Below are 23,952 nucleotides of genomic sequence, written 5' to 3'. Positions count from 1 at the left end.
CCACCGGTCTGTGACCTGTGGCAGCTAAATGTCGCAAAGGCGAGCGAGTCTGCCATCAACCGCGGATGCGGAGAGATGAGAGAGCTGAGAGTCATGAGGAGACCGCCTTGGTAGCGGTTCCTCCGACTGCCTTCCTTGGGCGTGATTGAGCCCCCGGAAACTGAGCCCCTCTGAGGCTTTTCAGCTCTTTTGGACGAGGACAATTGGGACCTGCCCGAGCTTGGGAAGGACCGAAACCTCGACTGTCCTTCCAGGACAGCATTAATAGGGTAAGTCGCAATGCAGACATTGCGAGGTTACGGACGCCCCTGCGGCACAAATGTACATATGCTCAAGACCAGCTGTGCAAGAACAGCTGAAAAGCTTAGGGTGCCCATACGGCTGTAAATGCCGGAGCAACCGACACGCCGATAGCCTCATAGACAGATTTCAACCAGAGTCCATCTGTCTGGCATCTTTAAGTGAAGTCCCATCTCCACTGCAACTATAGCTCTAGCCGCAAGCCTGGAGATTGGAGAATCCACCTTTGGACCCTGGGTCCCACGCTTGACCACGTCAGGGGGAAAAGGATAACGTGTATCCTTAATACGTTTGGAGAAAACGCTTATCTGGTAAGCGTGGTGTTCCTGGACTGTTTCTCTGAAGTCAGCGTGGCCAGAAAAATACTCAATCTACGTTTGAGCTACTGAAAAGGGACTTCTCCTGCTGTGAAGCTGACTCCTCCGCTGGGGGAGCTGAGGGAGAAAGATCCAACATTCCATTGATGGACGCTATAGGATCATTCCTTATGGCGTCACCATCCGGTGTATCCGGATTGAGAGCGTTGTCAGGATCAAAGTCCTGATCAGCTACGTCTGCCCCATCATACAGAGAGCCTCCTGGGACCCCCCCCGGAGCACCGATTTTATTCCCAATGAGGGTGGCCAGGGAGCAATGATCCAGATTGCCCATGGCCTGTCCGGACTGCAAGTCTCTATCCCATTGCAACTCCATCCCTGTCCTTGGACAGGGTTGACAGGTGGTTCCTTTGGCCACGTCTAGTAGAGACCCCGGCTGACCAAGTGCTCCAGGGGAGCATTGCACACAATGGGGTTCAGTGCCGTGGAACAGTATCACATGCAGTAACAACAGCATCGAAAGCCTGAGTTGCTTATATGCTGCTGCCGACTAGCCATCTAGGACATAGCCAAGAATGGCGACCGTACAATGCAATGTATAGTATACCAGCATAAAGTACAATGAACACTGCAGCACATGCAATACAAGCAGCATAGAAAGCCTGTGCCTTGGCACCCCTGCTTTTCTGCTGCTGTAGACTAGCCATCTAGGGGAATATAGCCCAGAATATCGACCATACAGTGCAATGTATAGCATACAAGCATAAGTACAAATGAACACTGCAACCCCTGCAATACAAGCAGCATAGAAAAAACCTGTGCCTCAGCACCCCTGCTTTTCTGCTGCTGTAATCTAGCCATTCTAGGCGAAAATAGCCCAGACTAGCGACCGTACAGTGCAGTGTATAGCATACAAGCATAAATACACATGAACACTTCAGTACATGCAATACAAGCAGCATAGAAAGCCTGTGCCTTAGCACCCCTGCTTTCCTGCTGCTGATGTGTCGCCATCTAAGAGGGCATATAGCCAAAAATAGCGACCTATGCAGTGTAAGCATAAAAATACCAAAGGACAACTGCGGTATTTAGTGGGGTCAGCACTTCAGGTGCCGCTTACCGCCCGCCTATAAGCGGGTGTGTGGTCGCCCTAGTCCTGTGCCTGGTCGCCCAGAGTCCGATCTCTCAGCTCGGACTGCAGGAATGGCTGCCGGCGTCCTTCTCCCGCTCGTGTGAGTAGGGGGCGGGCCGTGGGCGTGCCCCCAAGTCAGAGCGGGAAACCGGCGTCCCACAGTGTCCAGTGAGAGGGCTGGAGCATGTAAATAAGGCTCCAGCCCTCGGCGCTGCTGATTGTACAGCGTCTCTCCCCTACCCTGATTGACAGGGTGGGGGCGGGAACGAAGCGGAGCTAGGCCGCAAAAGCCGGGGACTGGATTTATAAGCGCCGCCGCCGTAAAAGCGCGGTCGGCGCTAAGTCCCCGGCGCACTACAAGTCCCAGCCGCGCCGCCGCTCCCGGAGCGTCCGGCGCGGTAGTTCCCCATACATAAAGTCACTCAGCTAGGCTGTAGTGACTGTAACCCTTTACTGTCCCCGGCGCACTAGCACACCCAGCAAGTCTGGAGTGTGCTGTGCCTGTGTGTACGGGGACACAGAGTACCTGAATGGTGCAGGGCCATGTCCCTGAACGGTACCCAGCTCCGTATCCAGCAGGTTCAATGGGTCTGTGGATGGAGCCCGGCCTCAGGGCCTTGGGGCCGGTAAGATCCCACTTCCTCAGAGCCCCTCAGGGGGATGTGGAAGGAAAACAGCATGTGGGCTCCAGCCGCCGTACCAGCAATAGGTACCTCAACCTTACAAACCACAAGTGGGGTGAGAAGGGAGCATGCTGGGGGCCGTATATGGGCCCTCTTTTCTTCCATCCGATATAGTCAGCAGCTACTGCTGACTAAACAGTGGAGCTATGCGTGGATGTCTGACCTCCTTCGCACAAAGCAGAAAACTGGTGAGCCAGTGATCCCACTGGGGGTGTATAGCCAGAAGGGGAGGGGCCTTACACTTTTTAGTGTAATGCTTTGTGTGGCCTCCGGAGGCAGTAGCTATACACCCAATCGTCTGGGTCTCCCAATGGAGCGCCGAAGAAAAAGGGACGGCCCGTGAGAGACTTCTTGGAGGTAGAGTCCGGTCGCCATTGTCGGAGCCAGAGAGCTCTACGGATGGCTATGGTATTTGAGGCGGAAAACGCCGCGTAGGTAGCAGCGTCCATGGAGGTCTGCATGAGGTACTCCGCCACAGCGGCAATTTGAGCTGTTACCTCTGTGAAGGTATGAGTGAACCTAAATACTGCTTTCCAGGCAGATTCAGCTTGCTGTGTCCAGTCACGCCAGTGCCATATTCAACTCAGAGCCTGCAAAGAGGGGCTGAGAAATTGGGCTATAGGGGCATAGGCCTCTACCCTGGGCTTTGGAAAATCGGTGTCTGTGGAACCGGTCGTCCGGCCCAGGATCCAGCGTCGCAGGAGGGGGTACGTGGAGGCGACACTCCACGTTCCCGCCCGTTGATGGTAGTGGGAGATCGGTCCCAAAAGGAAACCGTCGCCCTCAAAAAATAACAAACCTTGAAAGGAAGTGCCTCCTACAGACACTAAGCTAAAACGGAGGCTGCCTGGCCTGGCCAGGGGGTGTATACTGCAGAGGAGGAGCTATGCTTTTGCATCTACTTAGTGTCCTCCTATGGATAGGCAGCATAACACCCATGGTCCTGTGTCCCCCCAATGAGGCGTCAGAGAAATGATTAAATGTCTGATGTTCACATACACATGTTCATGTACTACAATAAATTTTTCACCTAACTATAAGCAATATATGCAGGAGTCGGAGTCGGTGCAAGGGAAATTGAGGAGTCGGAGTCTAAGGTTTGTCTTACAGACTCCACAGCCCTGCCCGTGGTCCCCAAATAGCTTCTCATAAGCCAGATCAGATACCCATACTTTGCACGGACGAGGGGCAATCACCCCGAAACACCATGTCTGCAAATTGGGATTCTGATCTAGCGTTAAATCCTTTGAAAAGGCTTGTTTAAAAAGCCACTTGACTTTTAGGATTGTAGCAATAGGTGGTGCTAGAGTTTTTCTCCTTTCTCACTGGTGGGACAATTTGAATTATTTTGGAGTGAGAACCCATAAAAGTGTATAGGTGTTATATTAAGCCTCTATTTGGAAGTTGTACAAAGTCATAATATGACCCAGAGAGTGAAGGTAAAGAGTGGAACATGTCATGCAGACTCTCTTTCTGTAATCTGGGGGAATGTCGGGCTGGAAACAAAGAATATATCAATACCAAGAAGGGAGGATACTATAAATTTGTGGTCAGATCCGGCCAAGCAGACGTCCAACTCCCTTACCTCATTGGGGCAATTTTTAGGACAAGGTAGTCGACTTCCTTCTTCCAAAACCCTGACGAGTCGCGTGACTGTCATCTGGCCTTGAGTTGGTCCAATCATTTTTAGAAAAGTCTGTTAAGAATATAAATAAAGAATCAAGACAATCCTAGTTAAGAGGTGGAGACTGGTGAAAGTTATATAAGTAGCTGTAATTTAATTATTGTGTGACACTAAACAGGAGCATTACCGCCATTGGACTGTACTCCGAATTGCAGTAGGTCAGGATTTCATACAGGGTAACACCAAATGACCAAACGTCGGAGGCAATGTAGAACTTGCTGTGCAGCAAACATTCGGGGGCGTACCTGGAACATAAGGAACACGTGACCACGGACACTTCTAGGATCACCTGCACAGTAATCTCTTACTGTTGTATTGGGCAGAAATATTGCAGCGATCGCCTACTTACCAGAACACTGGGCTGTCCAGATCGTCCTTTACAGTGTAATACTCCTTGTCCGTTTCAATTGCTTTGGTTAATCCAAAGTCTCCGATCTTCACCCTGTGCTCATTTTCTACCAGGACGTTTCTTGCTGCCAAATCACGATGGACGTACTGACAGGAGCCCAAGTAAGCCATGCCCTGAGCGGAAAGAAGGGAATTTTGTTACTTACCGTAAATTCCTTTTCTTCTAGCTCCTATTGGGAGACCCAGACGATTGGGTGTATAGCACTGCCCTCCGGAGGCCACACAAAGCAATTACACTAAAAAGTGTAAGGCCCCTCCCCTTCTGGCTATACACCCCCAGTGGGATCACTGGCTCACCAGTTTTAGTGCAAAAGCAAGAAGGAGGAAAGCCAATAACTGGTTTAAACAAATTCACTCCGAAGATACGTCGGAGAACTGAAAACCATTCAACATGAACAACATGTGTACCCGAAAAACAACCAAAAATCCCGAAGGACAACAGGGCGGGTGCTGGGTCTCCCAATAGGAGCTAGAAGAAAAGGAATTTACGGTAAGTAACAAAATTCCCTTCTTCTTCGGCGCTCCATTGGGAGACCCAGACGATTGGGACGTCCAAAAGCTGTCCCTGGGTGGGTAAAGAAATACCTCATGTTAGAGCTGCAAAGACAGCCCTCCCCTACGGGGAGGCAACTGCCGCCTGCAGGACTCTTCTACCTAGGCTGGCGTCCGCCGAAGCATAGGTATGCACCTGATAATGTTTGGTGAAAGTGTGCAGACTCGACCAGGTGGCTGCCTGGCACACCTGTTGAGCCGTAGCCTGGTGTCGTAATGCCCAGGACGCACCCACGGCTCTGGTAGAATGGGCCTTCAGCCCTGATGGAACCGGAAGCCCAGCCGAACGGTAGGCTTCAAGAATTGGTTCTTTGATCCATCGAGCCAGGGTGGCTTTGGAAGCCTGCGACCCTTTGCGCTTACCAGCGACAAGGACAAAGAGTGCATCCGAGCGGCGCAGGGGCGCCGTGCGGGAAATGTAGATTCTGAGTGCTCTCACCAGATCCAACAAATGTAAATCCTTTTCATACCGATGAACTGCATGCGGATAAAAAGGAAGGCAAGGAGATATCCTGATTAAGATGAAAAGAGGATGAAGGGAATTTTGTTACTTACCGTAAATTCCTTTTCTTCTAGCTCTTATTGGGAGACCCAGACGATTGGGGGTATAGCTACTGCCCTCTGGAGGCCACACAAAGCACTACATTAAAAGTGCAAGGCCCCTCCCCCTCTGGCTATACCCCCCCGTGGTATCACGGGTTCTCCAGTTTTAGTGCCAAAGCAAGAAGGAGGAAGCCAATAACTGGTTTAAACAAATTAACTCCGAATAACATCGGAGAACTGAAAAACCGTTCAACATGAACAACATGTGTACCCGCAAACAACAAAAAAACATCCCGAAGGACAACAGGGCGGGTGCTGGGTCTCCCAATAAGAGCTAGAAGAAAAGGAATTTACGGTAAGTAACAAAATTCCCTTCTTCTTCAGCGCTCTATTGGGAGACCCAGACGATTGGGACGTCCAAAAGCTGTCCCTGGGTGGGTAAATAAATACCTCATGTTAGAGCTGCAAAACAGCCCTCCCCTATGGGGGTGTCACTGCCGCCTGCAGGACTCTTCTACCTAAGCTGGCATCCGCCGAAGCATAGGTATGCACCTGATAATGCTTGGTGAAAGTGTGCAGACTGGACCAGGTAGCTGCCTGGCACACCTGTTGAGCCGAAGCCTGGTGACGTAATGCCCAGGACGCACCCACGGCTCTGGTTGAGTGGGCTTTTAGCCCTGAAGGAACCGGAAGCCCCGCAGAACGGTAGGCTTCAAGAATTGGTTCTTTGATCCATCGAGCCAGGGTGGCTTTAGAAGCCTGCAACCCCTTGCGCGGACCAGCGACAAGGACAAAAAGTGCATCGGAACGGCGTATGGGCGCCGTGCGGGAAATGTAGATTCTGAGTGCTCTCACCAGATCTAGCAAACGTAAGTCCTTTTCATACCGGTGAACCGGATGAGGGCAAAAAGAAGGCAAGGAAATATCCTGATTAAGATGAAAAGAGGATACGACCTTAGGAAGAAACTCCGGAATGGGGCGCAGCACAACCTTGTCCTGGTGGAACACCAGGAAGGGAGCCTTGGATGACAGAGCTGCCAGCTCAGACACTCGCCGAAGCGATGTGATGGCAACAAGAAACGCCACTTTCTGCGACAGCCGAGAAAAGGAAACTTCCTTCAGAGGCTCGAAGGGCGGCTTCTGGAGAGCAACTAGTACCCTGTTCAGATCCCATGGATCTAACGGTCGCTTGTACGGGGGCACAATATGACAGACCCCCTGCAGGAACGTGCGCACCTTAGGAAGACGTGCTAGACGCTTCTGAAAAAACACGGATAGTGCCGAAACTTGCCCTTTAAGGGAGCTGAGCGACAAGCCCTTTTCTAACCCCGATTGCAGGAAAGAAAGAAACTTGGGTAATGCAAATGGCCAGGGAGACACTCCCTGGGCCGAGCACCAGGATAAGAAAATCTTCCACGTTCTGTGGTAGATCTTAGCAGAATTCGACTTTCTAGCTTGTCTCATTGTGGCAATCACTCCTTGAGATAATCCTGCAGATGCTAGGATCCAGGACTCAATGGCCACACAGTCAGGTTCAGGGCCGCAGAATTCTGATGGAAAAACGGCCCTTGGGACAGTAAGTCTGGTCGGTCTGGCAGTGACCACGGTCGACCGATCGTGAGATGCCACAGATCCGGATACCACGACCTCCTCGGCCAGTTTGGAGCGACGAGTATGATGCGGCTGCACTCGGATCTGATCTTGCGTAGCACTCTGGGCAAGAGCGCCAGAGGCGGAAACACGTAAGGGAGCTGAAACTGCGACCAATCTTGAACCAAGGCGTCTGCCGCCAGAGCTCTTTGATCGCGCGACCTCGCCATGAATGCCGGGACCTTGTTGTTGTGCCGGGATGCCATTAGGTCGACGTCCGGCACTCCCCAGCGGCGACAGATTTCCTGAAACACGTCCGGGTGAAGGGACCATTCCCCTGCGTCCATGCCCTGGCGACTGAGGAAGTCTGCTTCCCAGTTTTCTACGCCTGGGATGTGAACCGCGGATATGGTGGATGCTCTGTCCTCCACCCACATTAGAATGCGCCGGACTTCTTGGAAGGCTTGCCGACTGCGCGTCCCTCCTTGGTGGTTGATGTATGCCACCGCTGTGGAGTTGTCCGATTGGATTCGGATCTGCTTTCCTTCCAGCCACTGCTGGAAGGCCAGTAGGGCAAGATACACTGCTCTGATTTCCAGAACATTGATCTGAAGGGTGGACTCCTGCGGAGTCCACGTCCCCTGAGCCCTGTGGTGGAGAAACACTGCTCCCCACCCCGACAGACTCGCATCTGTCGTAACTACTGCCCAGGATGGGGGCAGGAAGGATCTTCCCTGAGATAATGAGGTGGGAAGGAGCCACCATTGTAGAGAGTCCTTGGCCGTCTGGGAAAGCGAGACTTTCCTGTCCAGGGACGTTGACTTCCCGTCCCATTGGCGGAGAATGTCCCATTGAAGTGGGCGCAGATGAAACTGCGCAAAGGGAACTGCTTCCATGGCTGCCACCATCTTCCCTAGGAAATGCATGAGGCGCCGCAAGGGATGCAACTGGCCCTGCAGAAGAGATTGCACCCCTGTCTGTAGTGACCGCTGCTTGTCCAGCGGAAGCTTCACTATCGCTGCTAGAGTATGAAACTCCATGCCAAGATACGTTAGTGACTGAGTCGGTGATAGGATCGACTTTGGAAAGTTGATGATCCATCCGAACGACTGTAGAGTCTCCAGCGTAGCATTCAGGCTGTGCTGACATGCCTCCTGAGAGGGAGCTTTGACCAATAAGTCGTCTAGGTAAGGGATCACCGAGTGTCCCTGAGAGTGCAAGACTGCTACCACCGCCGCCATGACCTTGGTGAAGACCCGTGGGGCTGTCGCCAGACCAAATGGAAGAGCTACGAACTGAAAATGGTCGTCTCCTATCACAAAACGTAGAAAACGTTGATGTTCTGTAGCAATTGGCACGTGGAGATAAGCATCTTTGATGTCTATTGAGGCAAGGAAGTCTCCTCTGGACATTGAGGCAATGACAGAGCGGAGGGTTTCCATCCGGAACCTCCTGGCGTGCACATGTTTGTTGAGCCGTTTTAGGTCCAGAACAGGACGGAACGAGCCGTCCTTTTTTGGAACCACAAAGAGATTGGAGTAAAACCCTTGCCCTTGTTCCTGAGGAGGGACTGGGATAACCACTCCTTCCGCTTTTAGGGAATCCACCGCCTGCAGCAGAGCATCTGCTCGGTCTGGATGTGGGGAGGTTCTGAAGAACCGAGCTGGAGGACGAGAATTGAACTCGATTCTGTACCCGCGAGACAAAATGTCCGTCACCCACCGGTCTTTGACCTGTGACATCCAAATGCCGGAAAAGCGGGAGAGCCTGCCCCCGACCGGCGATGCGGAGGGGGGGGGCTGGAAGTCATGAGGTAGCCGCTTTGGAAGCGGTACCTCCATTTGCTTTCTTGGGGCGTGTGTGAGTCCGCCACGAATCTGAGTTTCTTTGCGTCCTCTGAGTCCCTTTGGACGAGGTAAATGGTGTCTTGCCCGAACCTCGAAAGGACTGAAACCTCTGCTGCCACTTTTTCTGCTGAGGTTTGGATGTTCTGGGTTGTGGTAAAGAGGAGTCTTTACCCTTGGACTGCTTAATGATGTCAGCCAATGGCTCGCCAAACAGTCTATCTCTAGACAAAGGCAAACTGGTTAAACATTTTTTGGAACCAGCATCTGCTTTCCAGTCCTTTAACCACAAGGCTCTGCGCAAAACTACCGAATTGGCGGACGCCATTGAGGTGCGACTGGTAGATTCTAGGACCGCATTGATAGCGTAAGACGCAAACGCCGACATCTGCGTGGTAAGGTGCGCCACTTGCGGCACTGCTGGATGCATGATAGCATCCACTTTTGCTAAGCCAGCTGAAATAGCCTGGAGTGCCCATACGGCTGCGAATGCCGGAGCAAACGACGCGCCTATAGCTTCATAGACAGATTTTAACCAAAGGTCCATCTGTCTGTCATTGGCATCTTTAAGTGAAGCGCCATCCTCCACTGCAACTATGGATCTAGCTGCAAGTTTGGAAATCGGGGGGTCTACCTTTGGACACTGTGTCCAGCGCTTGACCACCTCAGGGGGGAAAGGGAAACGCGTATCTTTAGATCGTTTAGAGAAACGCCTTTCTGGGTGAGCGTCGTGCTTCTGGATTGATTCTCTGAAGTCAGAGTGATCTAACAAAGCACTCAATTTACGCTTGGGATAAAGGAAACGAAACTTTTCCTGCTCCGCAGCCGCCTCTTCTGCTGAAGGGGCTGGGGGAGAAATATCCAACAGCCTATTGATGGCTGAGATAAGGTCGTTTACCATGGCATCCCCATCCGGGGTATCCAGGTTGAGAGGGGTTCCAGGAGTGGATTCCTGATCACTCTCATCAGACACATCACAGGGAGACTGATTGCGCTGAGACCCTGAGCAGTGTGAAGACGTCGAGGGTCTTTCCCAGCGAGCTCGCTTAGGGTGGCTGGGGCCATCATCTGAGTCATAATCCTCGGCCTGTGAAGCCGGGGACCCCCCTGTGGGCTGGATACATTCCAAGTAAGGGGGACCTGAGGACAGAGGCCTCGCCGTGCCCAGAGACTGAGCCCCATGCATAGATTGCAAGGTCTCAAGGATTTTTGCCATAGATACAGACATATTATCTGCAAAAACTGCAAAGTCTGTCCCTGTCACCGGGGCAGAACTTACAAGCGTCTCAGCCTGGGTCGCTACCTCTCCTGACTCCGGCTGGCGAAGCAGCACCGGGTCGGAGCATTGCACACAATGGGGGTCATCGGAGCCTGCTGGTAGATTAGCCCCACATGCAGCACACGCAGTATACACAGCCCTTTTTGCCTTGGCCGCCTTGCGTTTTGAGGATGACATGTTGCTGCTTCCACAGAGCGATCTGGGATATGCAGCCAGAAGCGCACCTCACAGTGCAAGTAATACAATAACTATATATCTGTACCCAGTACACTGATACACAGTGAGGCACTAGAGGGACCAGCACAGAAAAATCGCTTACCGCCCGCTTAAAAAGCGGGTGTGTGGTCGCCAGATAGCCCCTAGTCCAGGTCTCCCAGAGCCTTGCGTCCTTCCTCCAGCCAGGCATGCATGTAATGGCTGCCGGCGTCTCGAGAGAGGAAGGGGGGCGGGCCCTGGGCGTTCCTGGCCAAGAGCGGGAAGCCTGCTTCCCTCTGTGCCAAGTGAGAGGGCTGGAGCATGTAAATCAGGCTCCAGCCCTCGTCGCTGCTAGCGAACAGCGTCTCTCCCCTACCCTGAATGACAGGGTGGGGGCGGGAACGAAACGGAGCTGCCGGCGTCCTAGGCCCAAAAAGCCGGGGACTAAATTTATAACCGCCGCCGCCGTAAAAGCGCGGACGGCGGATCCCCGGCGCACCACAAGTCACAGCAGCGCCGCCCGGTCCAGAGGGGGTCGGCGCTGCGTTCCCAAACACAAACAATCCCCCAGTAATCTGTAGGGACACCAACTCCACGTTGCGGTCCCCGGCGCACTACAACACCCAGCCAGCCCGGAGTGTGTCTGTGCCTGCCGGGGACACAGAGTACCTGTATGATGCAGGGCCTGTCCCTGATCGTACTCCTGCTCCGTCTCCATCAGGTTCTAATGGGTCTGTGGATGGAGCCCGGCATCAGAGCTGAGAGGCCGGCAGGATCCCACTTCCACAGAGCCCTACAAGGGGATGTGGAAGGAAAACAGCATGTCAGGCTCCAGCCCTGTACCAGCAATAGGTACCTCAACCTTACAACACCATCCAGGGGTGAGAAGAGAGCATGCTGGGGACACTATGTGTCCTCTTTTCTTCCATCCGAAACAGTCAGCAGCTACTGCTGACTAAAATCTGTGGAGCTATGCATGGAATGTCTGACCTCCTTCGCACACAAAGCTAAAACTGGAGAACCCGTGATACCACGGGGGGGGTATAGCCAGAGGGGGAGGGGCCTTGCACTTTTAATGTAGTGCTTTGTGTGGCCTCCAGAGGGCAGTAGCTATACCCCCAATCGTCTGGGTCTCCCAATAGAGCGCTGAAGAAACCACCTTAGGGAGAAACTCCTGAATGGGGCGCAGCACTACCTTGTCCTGGTGGAACACCAGGAAAGGAGCCTTGGATGACAGCGCTGCTAGTTCGGACACTCTCCGAAGAGACGTGACCGCTACCAGAAAGGCCACTTTCTGTGAGAGTCGAGAAAGTGACACATCCCTCAGAGGCTCGAAGGGCGGCTTCTGGAGAGCAACAAGGACCTTGTTTAGATCCCACGGATCTAACGGCCGCCTGTACGGAGGCACGATATGACAAACCCCCTGCAGGAACGTGCGCACCTGAGAAAGTCGTGCTAGACGCTTCTGAAAAAACACGGATAGTGCCGAGACTTGCCCTTTAAGGGAGCCGAGCGACAAGCCCTTTTCCAACCCAGATTGCAGGAAGGAAAGAAAGACAGGTAACGCGAATGGCCAGGGAGATACTCCTTGTGCAGAGCACCAGGATAAGAAAATCTTCCACGTTCTGTGGTAGATCTTAGCAGAAGTGGACTTCCTAGCCTGTCTCATGGTGGCCACGACCCCTTGGGATAATCCTGAAGACGCTAGGATCCAGGACTCAATGGCCACACAGTCAGGTTCAGGGCCGCAGAATTCCGATGGAAAAACGGCCCTTGGGACAGTAAGTCTGGACGGTCTGGTAGTGCCCACGGTTGGCCGACCGTGAGATGCCACAGATCCGGGTACCACGACCTCCTCGGCCAGTCTGGGGCGACGAGTATGACGCGGCCGCAATCGGATCTGATCTTGCATAACACTCTGGGCAAGAGTGCCAGAGGTGGAAACACATAAGGGAGCCGGAACTGCGACCAATCTTGCACTAAGGCGTCTGCCGCCAGAGCTCTGTGATCGCGAGACCGTGCTATGAAGGTTGGGACCTTGTTGTTGTGCCGAGACGCCATTAGGTCGACGTCCGGCACACCCCAGCGGCGGCAGATTTCCTGAAACACGTCCGGGTGAAGGGACCATTCCCCTGCGTCCATGCCCTGGCGACTGAGGAAGTCTGCTTCCCAGTTTTCTACGCCCGGGATGTGAACTGCTGATATGGTGGATGCTCTTTCCTCTACCCACATCAGAATCCGCCTGACTTCCTGGAAGGCTTGCCGACTGCGTGTCCCTCCTTGGTGGTTGATGTATGCCACCGCTGTGGAGTTGTCCGACTGAATTCGGATCTGTTTTCCTTCCAGCCACTGCTGGAAGGCTAATAGGGCAAGATACACTGCCCTGATCTCCAGAACATTGATCTGAAGGGTGGATTCCTGCTGAGTCCACGTCCCTTGAGCCCTGTGGTGGAGAAAAACTGCTCCCCACCCTGACAGACTCGCGTCTGTCGTGACCACTGCCCAGGATGGGGGCAGGAATGATCTTCCCTGCGATAATGAGGTGGGAAGAAGCCACCATAGCAGAGAATCCTTGGCCGTCTGAGAAAGGGAGACTTTCCTGTCTAGGGAAGTTGTCTTCCCGTCCCATTGGCGGAGAATGTCCCATTGAAGTGGACGCAGATGAAACTGCGCGAACGGGACTGCCTCCATTGCTGCCACCATCTTCCCTAGGAAGTGCATGAGGCGCCTTAAGGGGTGCGACTGACCCTGAAGGAGAGACTGCACCCCTGTCTGTAGTGACCGCTGCTTGTCCAGCGGAAGCTTCACTATCGCTGAGAGAGTATGAAACTCCATGCCAAGATACGTTAGTGATTGAGTCGGTGCCAGGTTTGACTTTGAAAAGTTGATGATCCACCCGAAAGTCTGGAGAGTCTCCAGCGCAACATTCAGGCTGTGTTGGCATGCCTCTTGAGAGGGTGCTTTGACAAGTAGATCGTCCAAGTAAGGGATCACCGAGTGTCCCTGAGAATGCAAGACTGCTACCACTGCCGCCATGACCTTGGTGAAAACCCGTGGGGCTGTCGCCAGACCAAATGGCAGAGCTACGAACTGGAGATGGTCGTCTCCTATCACGAAACGTAGAAAACGTTGGTGCTCTATAGCAATCGGCACGTGGAGATAAGCATCTTTGATGTCTATTGATGCAAGGAAATCTCCTTGAGACATTGAGGCAATGACAGAGCGGAGAGATTCCATCCGGAACCGCCTGGCGTTCACATGCTTGTTGAGCAGCTTTAGGTCCAGAACAGGACGGAACGAGCCGTCCTTTTTTGGAACCACGAAGAGATTGGAGTAAAAACCTTGCCCTTGTTCCTGCAGAGGAACAGGGACCACCACTCCTTCTGCTCTTAGAGAATTCACCGCCTGCAGAAGGGCATTTGCTCGGTCGGGATGTGGGGAGGTTCTGAAGAACCGAGGCGGAGGATGAGAACTGAATTCTATCCTGTACCCGTGAGACAAAATGTCTGCTACCCACCGGTCTTTGACCTGTGGCAGCCAAATGTCGCAAAAGCGGGAGAGCCTGCCACCGACCGAGGATGCGGAGGGATGAGGCCGAAAGTCATGAGGCAGCCGCCTTGGAAGCGGTTCCTCCGGTTGTTTTCTTGGGGCGTGAATGAGCCCGCCAGGAATCTGAGCTCCTTTGCTCCTTCTGAGTCCCTTTGGACGAGGAGAATTGGGTCTTGCTGGAGCCTCGAAAGGACCGAAACCTCGACTGCCACTTCCTCTGTTGAGGTTTGCTCGATCTGGGCTGGGGTAAGGAGGAGTCCTTACCCTTGGACTGTTTAATGATCTCAGCCAATTGCTCACCAAACAGTCTGTCTCCAGATAGTGGCAAGCTGGTTAAACATTTCTTGGAAGCAGAATCTGCTTTCCATTCCTTTAACCACAAGGCTCTGCGCAAAACCACAGAGTTGGCAGACGCCATTGAGGTACGGCTCGTAGAGTCCAGGACAGCGTTGATAGCGTAAGTCGCAAACGCAGACATTTGCGAGGTTAGGGACGCTACTCGCGGCACTGCTGGACGTATGATAGAGTCCACTTGTGCCAGGCCAGCTGAAATAGCTTGGAGTGCCCACACGGCCGCGAATGCTGGAGCAAACGACGCGCCGATAGCTTCATAGACAGACTTTAACCAAAGGTCCATCTGTCTGTCATTGGCATCTTTAAGTGAAGCCCCATCTTCCACTGCAACTAAGGATCTAGCCGCAAGCCTGGAGATTGGGGGGTCCACCTTTGGACACTGGGTCCAGCGTTTGACCACGTCAGGGGGAAAGGGATAACGTGTATCCTTAAGACGTTTGGAGAAACGCTTATCTGGATAAGCATGATGTTTCTGGACTGATTCTCTGAAGTCAGAGTGGTCCAGAAAAGTACTCAATTTACGCTTAGGATACCGGAACTGGAACTTCTCCTGCTGTGCAGCTGCCTCCTCTGCAGAAGGGGCTGGGGGAGAAATATCCAACAGTCTATTGATGGCCGCTATAAGGTCATTTACCATAGCGTCACCATCAGGGGTATCTAGATTGAGAGCGGTGTCAGGAGTAGATTCCTGATCACCCACCTCTGTCTCCTCATACAGAGCCTCGTCTCGCTGAGACCCTGACCAGTGTGATGACGGCGAGGGTCTTTCCCAGCGAGCCCGCTTAGGCTGCCTGGGACTGTCATCCGAGTCAGAGTCTTCAGCCTGAGATGCCTGGGACCCCCTTGAAGTACGGATTAGTTCCAACTGAGGGGGACCGGGGAGCATAGACACAGCAGTGTCCATGGTCTGAGAAACTGGCCTGGACTGCAAGGTTTCCAGGATTTTTGTCATAGTCACAGACATCTTATCAGCAAAAACTGCAAATTCTGTCCCCGTCACCGGGGCAGGGTTCACAGGCGTCTCTGCCTGGGCCACTACTACCATAGACTCTGGCTGACGAAGTGGCACAGGGATTGAACATTGCACACAATGGGGGTCATTGGAACCTGCCGGTAGATTAGCCCCACATGCGGCACAAGCAGTGCATACCGCCTGTGCCTTGGCACCCTTGCGTTTTGCGGATGACATGTTGTTGTCTCCTCAGAGCAATGAGGGTATAAGCCAAGAAGCGACTGTACAGTGCAATATAAATATATATGGTACAGAGAAAAAATGCACCAAATAACACTGTGGCACTAGTGGGGCCAGCACTTATGTGCAGCTTACCGCCCGCATAAACGCGGGTGTGTGGTCGCCAGAGTCCCTTGTCTGAGTCCCCCAGAGCCTGTGTCCATTCTCCAGCCAGACTGCATGCAGGAATGGCTGCCGGCGTCCTGTGGAGAGGGGCGGGCCCTGGGCGTGTTGAGACCAAGAGCGGGAAACTTGCGTCCCCACTGTGCCCAGTGAGAGGGCTGGAGCATGTAAATAAGGCTCCAGCCCTCGGCGCTGCCTATTGCACAGCGTCTCTCCCTTTCCCTGGGGGCGGGAACGAACCGTAACTAGGCCGCAAAAGCCGGGGACTAGATTTATGAGCGCTGCCGCCGTAAAAGCGCGGGCAGCGCGAGTCCCCGGCGCACTACAAGTCCCAGCGGCGCCGCCGCTCCCGGAGCGGCCGGCGCGGTAGTTCCCAAGACAAAAAATCACTCAGCTAAGCTGCAGTGACTCTAACCCGAGCGCTCAGCGCTAGTGCCCCCGGCGCACTAGCACACCCAGCAAGCCTGGAGTGTGCGTGGCCTGTCTGTGCGGGGACACAGAGTACCTGAACGTTGCAGGGCCTTGTCCCTGACTGTACTCAGCTCCTCCAGCAGGGTCTCTGGGTCTGTGGATGGAGCTCGGCCTCAGGGTTCGGGGGCCGGTAAGATCCCACTTCCACAGAGCCCCTCAGGGGGATGGGGAAGGAAAGCAGCATGTGGGCTCCAGCCTCCGTACCCGCAATGGGTACCTCAACCTTACAAACCGCAAGTGGGGTGAGAAGGGAGCATGCTGGGGGCCCTATATGGGCTCTCTTTTCTTCCATCCGATAGAGTCAGCAGCTACTGCTGACTAAACAGTGGAGCTATGCGTGGATGTCTGACCTCCTTCGCACAAAGCAGAAAACTGGTGAGCCAGTGATCCCACTGGGGGTGTATAGCCAGAAGGGGAGGGGCCTTACACTTTTTAGTGTAATTGCTTTGTGTGGCCTCCGGAGGGCAGTGCTATACACCCAATCGTCTGGGTCTCCCAATGGAGCGCCGAAGAAGAACAGCATTAATCAATGACATGCAATCATTAACAATATGAATACTAGCAGGTTGCACAAAAATTCCCAGTGCCGATACCTTGGCAATCTGAATGGCATATTGAAGCTGCTGCTTGAGGTTTATCTTGTTGACGTTCCTCGGCAAATAATCCTTCAGACTTCCGGAGGGAAGATATTCCATGATTAATTTAATGCCGCTGCCACCTACAAATACAAGAAGGGATGTGTGAAACCAGATTCCCTCATTGTAAACGGAGTCCAGACTGCAAAACTTCAGAAAGTGAGAATCGGCGCACGACAGAAGTGGATATTATCTGAGGATGCTTATCTACTTCCTTAGCGCCTGGAGGGTTCTGCTGATATACTACATATAGCCACATATTTCCTATTCTCACACTCTACATACGTAATTTTGGACATGTATCAGAGCACCTGCTATACGAGAGGTTACATTTCTGAACCTTTGCACATTCAGAGGTTTTTCAAGGCCTTTACAACCCATCATCTGTCTGGTTTTGATCATCACACTGACTACTCTCCTTTCGACAAAAGTGAAAACCGTTAGGATCCAAATTAAACTAATAAATCTCCAGGTCGATCAATCAAAATCCATCACATGATGGGAAAGAAGGGAATTTTGTTTACTTACCGTAAATTCCTTTTCTTCTAGCTCCAATTGGGAGACCCAGACAATTGGGTGTATAGGCTATGCCTCCGGAGGCCGCACAAAGTATTACACTAAAAGTGTAAAGCCCCTCCCCTTCTGCCTATACACCCCCCGTGCTCCCACGGGCTCCTCAGTTTTGGTGCAAAAGCAAGAAGGAGGAAAAAAATTATAAACTGGTTTAAAGTAAATTCAATCCGAAGGAATATCGGAGAACTGAAACCATTCAACATGAACAACATGTGTACACAAAAAAACAGGGGCGGGTGCTGGGTCTCCCAATTGGAGCTAGAAGAAAAGGAATTTACGGTAAGTAAACAAAATTCCCTTCTTCTTTGTCGCTCCATTGGGAGACCCAGACAATTGGGACGTCCAAAAGCAGTCCCTGGGTGGGTAAATAATACCTCATAATAGAGCCGTAACGGCTCCGTCCTACAGGTGGGCAACCGCCGCCTGAAGGACTCGCCTACCTAGGCTGGCATCTGCCGAAGCATAGGTATGCACCTGATAGTGTTTCGTGAAAGTGTGCAGGCTCGACCAGGTAGCCGCCTGACACACCTGCTGAGCCGTAGCCTGGTGCCTCAAAGCCCAGGACGCACCCACGGCTCTGGTAGAATGGGCCTTCAGCCCTGAGGGAACCGGAAGCCCAGCAGAACGGTAAGCTTCGAGAATTGGTTCCTTGATCCACCGAGCCAGGGTTGATTTGGAAGCCTGTGACCCTTTACGCTGGCCAGCGACAAGGACAAAGAGTGCATCCGAGCGGCGCAGGGGCGCCGTACGAGAAATGTAGAGTCTGAGTGCTCTCACCAGATCTAACAAGTGCAAATCCTTTTCACATTGGTGAACTGGATGAGGACAAAAAGAGGGTAAGGAGATATCCTGATTGAGATGAAAGGGGGATACCACCTTAGGGAGAAATTCCGGAACCGGACGCAGAACCACCTTGTCCTGGTGAAACACCAGGAAGGGGGCTTTGCATGACAGAGCTGCGAGCTCAGACACTCTCCGAAGTGAAGTGACTGCTACTAGGAAAACCACTTTCTGCGAAAGGCGTGCGCGAGAAATATCCCTCATTGGCTCGAACGGTGGTTTCTGAAGAACCATCAGCACTCTGTTCAGATCCCAGGGTTCCAACGGACGTTTGTAAGGAGGAACGATGTGACAAACCCCCTGCAGGAACGTGCGTACCTGTGGAAATCTGGCCAGGCGCTTCTGAAAAAACACAGAGAGCGCAGAGACTTGTCCCTTAAGGGAGCCGAGTGACAAACCCTTTTCCAATCCGGACTGAAGAAAGGACAGGAAAGTGGGCAAGGCAAATGGCCAGGGAGAAAAACCCCTAGCAGAGCACCATGACAGGAATATTTTCCACGTCCTGTGGTAGATCCTGGCGGACGTTGGTTTCCTAGCCTGTCTCATAGTGGCAATGACTTCCTGGGATAATCCTGAAGACGCTAAGATCCAGGATTCAATGGCCACACAGTCAGGTTGAGGGCCGCAGAATTCAGATGGAAAAACGGCCCTTGAGACAGCAAGTCTGGTCGGTCTGGTAGTGGCCACGGTTGGCCGACCGTGAGATGCCACAGATCCGAGTACCACGACCTCCTCGGCCAGTCTGGGGCGACGAGGATGGCGCGGCGGCAGTCTGCCCTGATCTTGCGTAACACTCTGGGCAACAGTGCCAGCGGAGGAAACACATAAGGGAGTTGAAACTGCGACCAATCTTGAACTAAGGCGTCTGCCACCAGAGCTCTGTGATCGTGAGAACGTGCCATGAATGCCGTGACCTTGTTGTTGTGCCGGGACGCCATTAGGTCGACGTCCGGCATCCCCCAGCGGCAACAGATCTCCTGAAATACGTCCGGGTGAAGAGACCATTCCCCTGCGTCCATGCCCTGGCGACTGAGAAAATCTGCTTCCCAGTTTTCCACGCCTGGGATGTGAACTGCGGAGATGGTGGATGCCGTGGCTTCCACCCACATCAAAATCCGCCGGACTTCCTGGAAGGCTTGCCGACTGCGTGTTCCTCCTTGGTGGTTGATGTAAGCCACCGCTGTGGAGTTGTCCGACTGAATTCGGATCTGCTTGCCTTCCAGCCACTGCTGGAACGCTTTCAGGGCAAGATACACTGCCCTGATCTCCAGAACATTGATCTGAAGTGAGGACTCTTGCTCGGTCCACGTACCCTGAGCCCTGTGGTGGAGAAAGACTGCTCCCCACCCTGACAGACTCGTGTCCGTCGTGACCACCGCCCAGGATGGGGGTAGGAAGGATTTCCCCTTCGATAATGAAGTGGGAAGGAGCCACCACCGAAGGGAAGCTTTGGTCGCCTGAGAGAGGGAGACGTTCCTGTCGAGGGACGTCGGCTTCCTGTCCCATTTGCGTAGGATGTCCCATTGAAGAGGACGCAGGTGAAACTGCGCGAACGGGATTGCCTCCATTGCTGCCACCATCTTCCCCAGGAAGTGCATGAGGCGCCTCAAGGGGTGTGATTGACCTTGAAGGAGAGATTGCACCCCCGTCTGCAGTGAACGCTGCTTGTTCAGCGGAAGCTTCACTATCGCTGAGAGGGTATGAAACTCCATGCCAGGATATGCCAGCGATTGGGCCGGTGTCAGATTTGACTTTGGAAAATTGATGATCCACCCGAAACTCTGGAGAGTCTCCAGCGTCGCGGTGAGGCTGTGCTGGCATGCCTCTTGAGAGGGAGCCTTGACCAGCAGATCGTCTAAGTAAGGGATCACCGAGTGACCCTGAGAGTGGAGGACCGCAACTACTGCGGCCATGGCCTTGGTGAAAACCCGTGGGGCTGTCGCCAGGCCGAACGGCAGTGCCACGAACTGCAGGTGTTCGTCTCCTATGGCGAAGCGCAGGAAGCGCTGATACCCTGGAGCAATCGGTACGTGGAGATAAGCATCTTTGATATCGATCGATGCAAGGAAAACTCCTTGGGACATTGAGGCGATGACGGAGCGGAGGGATTCCATCCGGAACCGCCTGGTCTTTACGTGTTTGTTGAGCAGTTTTAGGTCCAGGACAGGACGGAAAGACCCGTCCTTCTTTGGAACCACAAACCGGTTGGAGTAAAAACCGTGACCCTGTTGCTGAAAAGGAACAGGGACCACCACTCCTTCTGTCTTCAGAGTGCCCAGCGCCTGCAGAAGAGCATCGGCTCGCTCGGGAGGCGGAGATGTTCTGAAAAATCGAGTCGGAGGACGAGAGCCGAACTCTATCCTGTAACCGTGAGACAGAATGTCTCTGACTTAGACCGCCATGGATCGGAGTTCCTCTGATCCTTCTGAGGCCTATTGTACGAGGAGAATTGGGACCTGCCCGCACCCCGAAAGGACCGAAACCTCGACTGTCCCCTCCTCTGTTGGGATAATTTTGGTTTGGCCTGGGGTAAGGATGTTTCCTTTCCCATGGATTGTTTGATGATTTCATCCAGCTTCTCACCAAACAAACGGTCGCCAGAAAATGGCAAACCGGTTAAGCACTTTTTGGAAGCCGAATTTGCCTTCCATTCCCGTAGCCACAAGGCTCTGCGTATTGCCACCGAATTGTCGGCTGCAACCGCCGTAGGCTCGCAGAGTCCAGGACAGCATTAATAGCGTAGGACGCAAATGCCGTTGAGAGGTTATGGACGCCACCTGCGGCGCAGACGTACGTGTGAGTGCGTCAATTTGCGCTTGACCCGCTGCAATAGCTTGGAGTGCCCATACGGCTGCGAATGCTGGAGCAAAAGACGCGCCGATAGCTTCATAGATGGATTTCAACCAGAGCTCCATCTGTCTGTCAGTGGCATCCTTGAGTGAAGCTCCATCTTCAACAGCAACTATGGATCTAGCCGCCAGTCTGGAGATTGGAGGATCCACCTTGGGACACTGAGTCCCGCCCTTGACCTGAAACGGAATTTCTCCTGCTGAGAGGCTGACTCCTCCACTGGAGGAGCCGAGGGAGAAATATCCAACATTTGATGTATGGACGCGATAAGATCATTCACTATGGCGTCACCATCAGGAGTATCAAGGTTGAGAGCGGCCTCAGGATCCGAATCCTGATCAGCTACCTCCGCTTCATCATACAGAGAGTCCTCCTTCTGAGACCCTGAACTGATGAGGTCGAGGGGATTTCCCAGCGAGCTCGCTTAGGCGGTCTGGGGCTGCGGTCCGTGTTAGAGACCTCACCCTGGGATCTATGAGACACCCCGGGGGAACATTGTTGTTCCAACTGAGGGGAACCAGGGGGCAATGATTCCACAGTGCCCATGGTCTGAGATACCGGTCTGGACTGCAAAGCTTCTAGAATCTTAGCTATAGTTTCAGAAAGTCTGTCAGTAAAAACTGCAAACTCCGTCCCTGTCACCTGGACAGTGTTAGCTGGTGGTTCCCCCTGGGCCCCCCTTAGCAGAGGCTCTGGCTGAGCAAGTGCCACAGGGGCCGAGCAGTGCACACAATGAGAGTCAGTGGAACCTGCCGGTAGCGAGGTCGTACATGCGGCGCAGGCAGCATAGTAAGCCTGTGTTTTGGCACCCCTGCCTCTTCTGGGTGCCATGCTGTTGTCTCCCCTGAGCAACACCATAGGGTATAACAGAAATCCACCGTGCACCATACAGTGTAAAGTATAGCCTATAAACATATAACTATAATTACACTTCTGCACAAGTGGGGCCAGCCCTTCAGGTGCTGATTACCGCCCGCTTAAAGCGGTTGTGTGGCCACCAGCATCCCTGCCTGGGTCCCCCAGAGCTTGTCTCCCCTCTGCAGCGTCAGGGGAGCTGATAGGAATGGCTGCCGGCGTCCTGAGGAGAGGAGGGAGCCGTGGGCGTGACCCAGAAAGTGCGGGAACTGGTGCCCCACTGTGCACAGTGAGGGGGGTGGAGTATGCAAAGCATGCTCCAGCCCTCAGTGCTGCCGTCCTGTACAGCGTCCCGCCCTTCACCTGACTGGCAGGGCTGGGGGCGGGAAGAAAAAGAGACTAGGCCGCAAAAGCCGGGGACTCGAGTTATAAGCGCGGCCGCCGTATAAGCGCGGCCGGCGCGGAAGTCCCCGGCGCACTAACAGTCCCAGCCGCGCCGCAGTGATAACAATGGCAGCGGCGGTCAGCGCGGCAGTCCCCATACACTAACACACTCAGCGACGCTGCAGTGTGTAATGGCACAAACGCAGTCAGCGCCGCGGTCCCCGGTGCACTAGCACACCCAGCAATGCTGGAGTGTTGCTGTGCGCGGTCCCCACGGGGACACAGAGTACCTCAAAGTAGCAGGGCCATGTCCCTGAACGATACTCGGCTCCTATCCAGCAGAGTCCACAGGAGCTGTGGATGGAGCACGGTCTCATGTGCCTGGAGACCGATAGGATCCCACTTCACCCAGAGCCCTAAGGGGGATGGGGAAGGAAAACAGCATGTGGGCTCCAGCCTCCGTACCCGCAATGGATACCTCAACCTTAACAACACCGCCGACAAGAGTGGGGTGAGAAGGGAGCATGCTGGGGGCCCTGTTATGGGCCCTCTTTTCTTCCATCCGACATAGTCAGCAGCTGCTGCTGACTAAGCTGTGGAGCTATGCGTGCATGTCTGCCTCCTTCGCACAAAGCAAAAAACTGAGGAGCCCGTGGGAGCACGGGGGGTGTATAGGCAGAAGGGGAGGGGCTTTACACTTTTAGTGTAATACTTTGTGCGGCCTCCGGAGGCATAGCCTATACACCCAATTGTCTGGGTCTCCCAATGGAGCGACAAAGAAAAAACAGACCCAAAAAATAATTATGGAGTTCGTCATGTTTCCATCATGGTGTCCTTCATTATATTAAAAAGAAAACGTGCCATGCTGACCATCTGCTTTGGTTATTGTGATAATATCTGGTCCATAATGACATAAGTAGTAATACTTACCGTCCTCCGCACAGATCCCCTTGTATTTCACAATGTTGTCATGGTAGAGATTGCGCAGGATCTGTATCTCCTTGTTCAGGTCAGAGATGTGGGTTCCTCCTGTTCCCGGCTTTAGGGATTTCACAGCCACCATCTCACCGGTGTTATCGCCTTCTGGATCGTATCTACAGAGCTCCACCTTCCCAAAGTGACCCTGTGAGATACGGAGGAGAGAGAATGAGTTGTGTGTCTGGAGCAAGGGGATTACAACCAGTCGTTGACGGGAGACCCAGGAGGCCGCACTCACCTCTCCCAAGTCCCGGACTCGCTTCAGGAACCGCTTTTCAAACAAACTGGGATCAACTTGTGCAGAATGAGACGTTTCTGATACGATGTCAGGATCTGAGAGAAGAGAGAATATCAGCGACAATCAGGTCAGTAGTCTTTATTACGGCCTGAATTTTATGTACAGCTGCGCATACAATAATGCTGACTTCAGAGCGGATATTTTCCAGCATTCCCCACTGCTTAGTGTAGTAATGAGCATACACCAGATCCACAATATGGAGCAAGTATGTACCCCATCCACCTCTGCAGTTAGGGATTTCCCCATTAAATGTGACAAAACCTATGGTGCAGATGTGAATAGTG

At 53.3% G+C, this 23,952-nt stretch overlaps 1 protein-coding gene across 1 annotated transcript in view; it reads right to left on the bottom strand.

Annotated features, from left to right (window-relative positions):
- The window catches only part of JAK1 (Janus kinase 1), a 178,369-nt gene that overhangs the window by 33,561 nt on the left and 120,856 nt on the right, over positions 1-23,952 (bottom strand). Inside the window, exons 19-24 of the mRNA XM_075320348.1 lie at positions 23,609-23,703; positions 23,323-23,515; positions 16,849-16,973; positions 4,466-4,638; positions 4,244-4,361; positions 4,018-4,128 (exon numbers count right to left, since the gene is read on the bottom strand). Of these exons, the coding sequence (XP_075176463.1) occupies positions 4,018-4,128; positions 4,244-4,361; positions 4,466-4,638; positions 16,849-16,973; positions 23,323-23,515; positions 23,609-23,703 (815 nt within the window). The remainder of the gene's footprint in view (positions 1-4,017; positions 4,129-4,243; positions 4,362-4,465; positions 4,639-16,848; positions 16,974-23,322; positions 23,516-23,608; positions 23,704-23,952) is intronic.

Source organism: Anomaloglossus baeobatrachus, chromosome 8 (genome assembly GCF_048569485.1).
Source record: "Anomaloglossus baeobatrachus isolate aAnoBae1 chromosome 8, aAnoBae1.hap1, whole genome shotgun sequence".
Taxonomy (NCBI): Eukaryota; Metazoa; Chordata; class Amphibia; order Anura; family Aromobatidae; genus Anomaloglossus; species Anomaloglossus baeobatrachus.
Note: the sequence above shows the minus strand (reverse complement) of the source record. Positions and strands in the feature narration are given on the sequence as shown.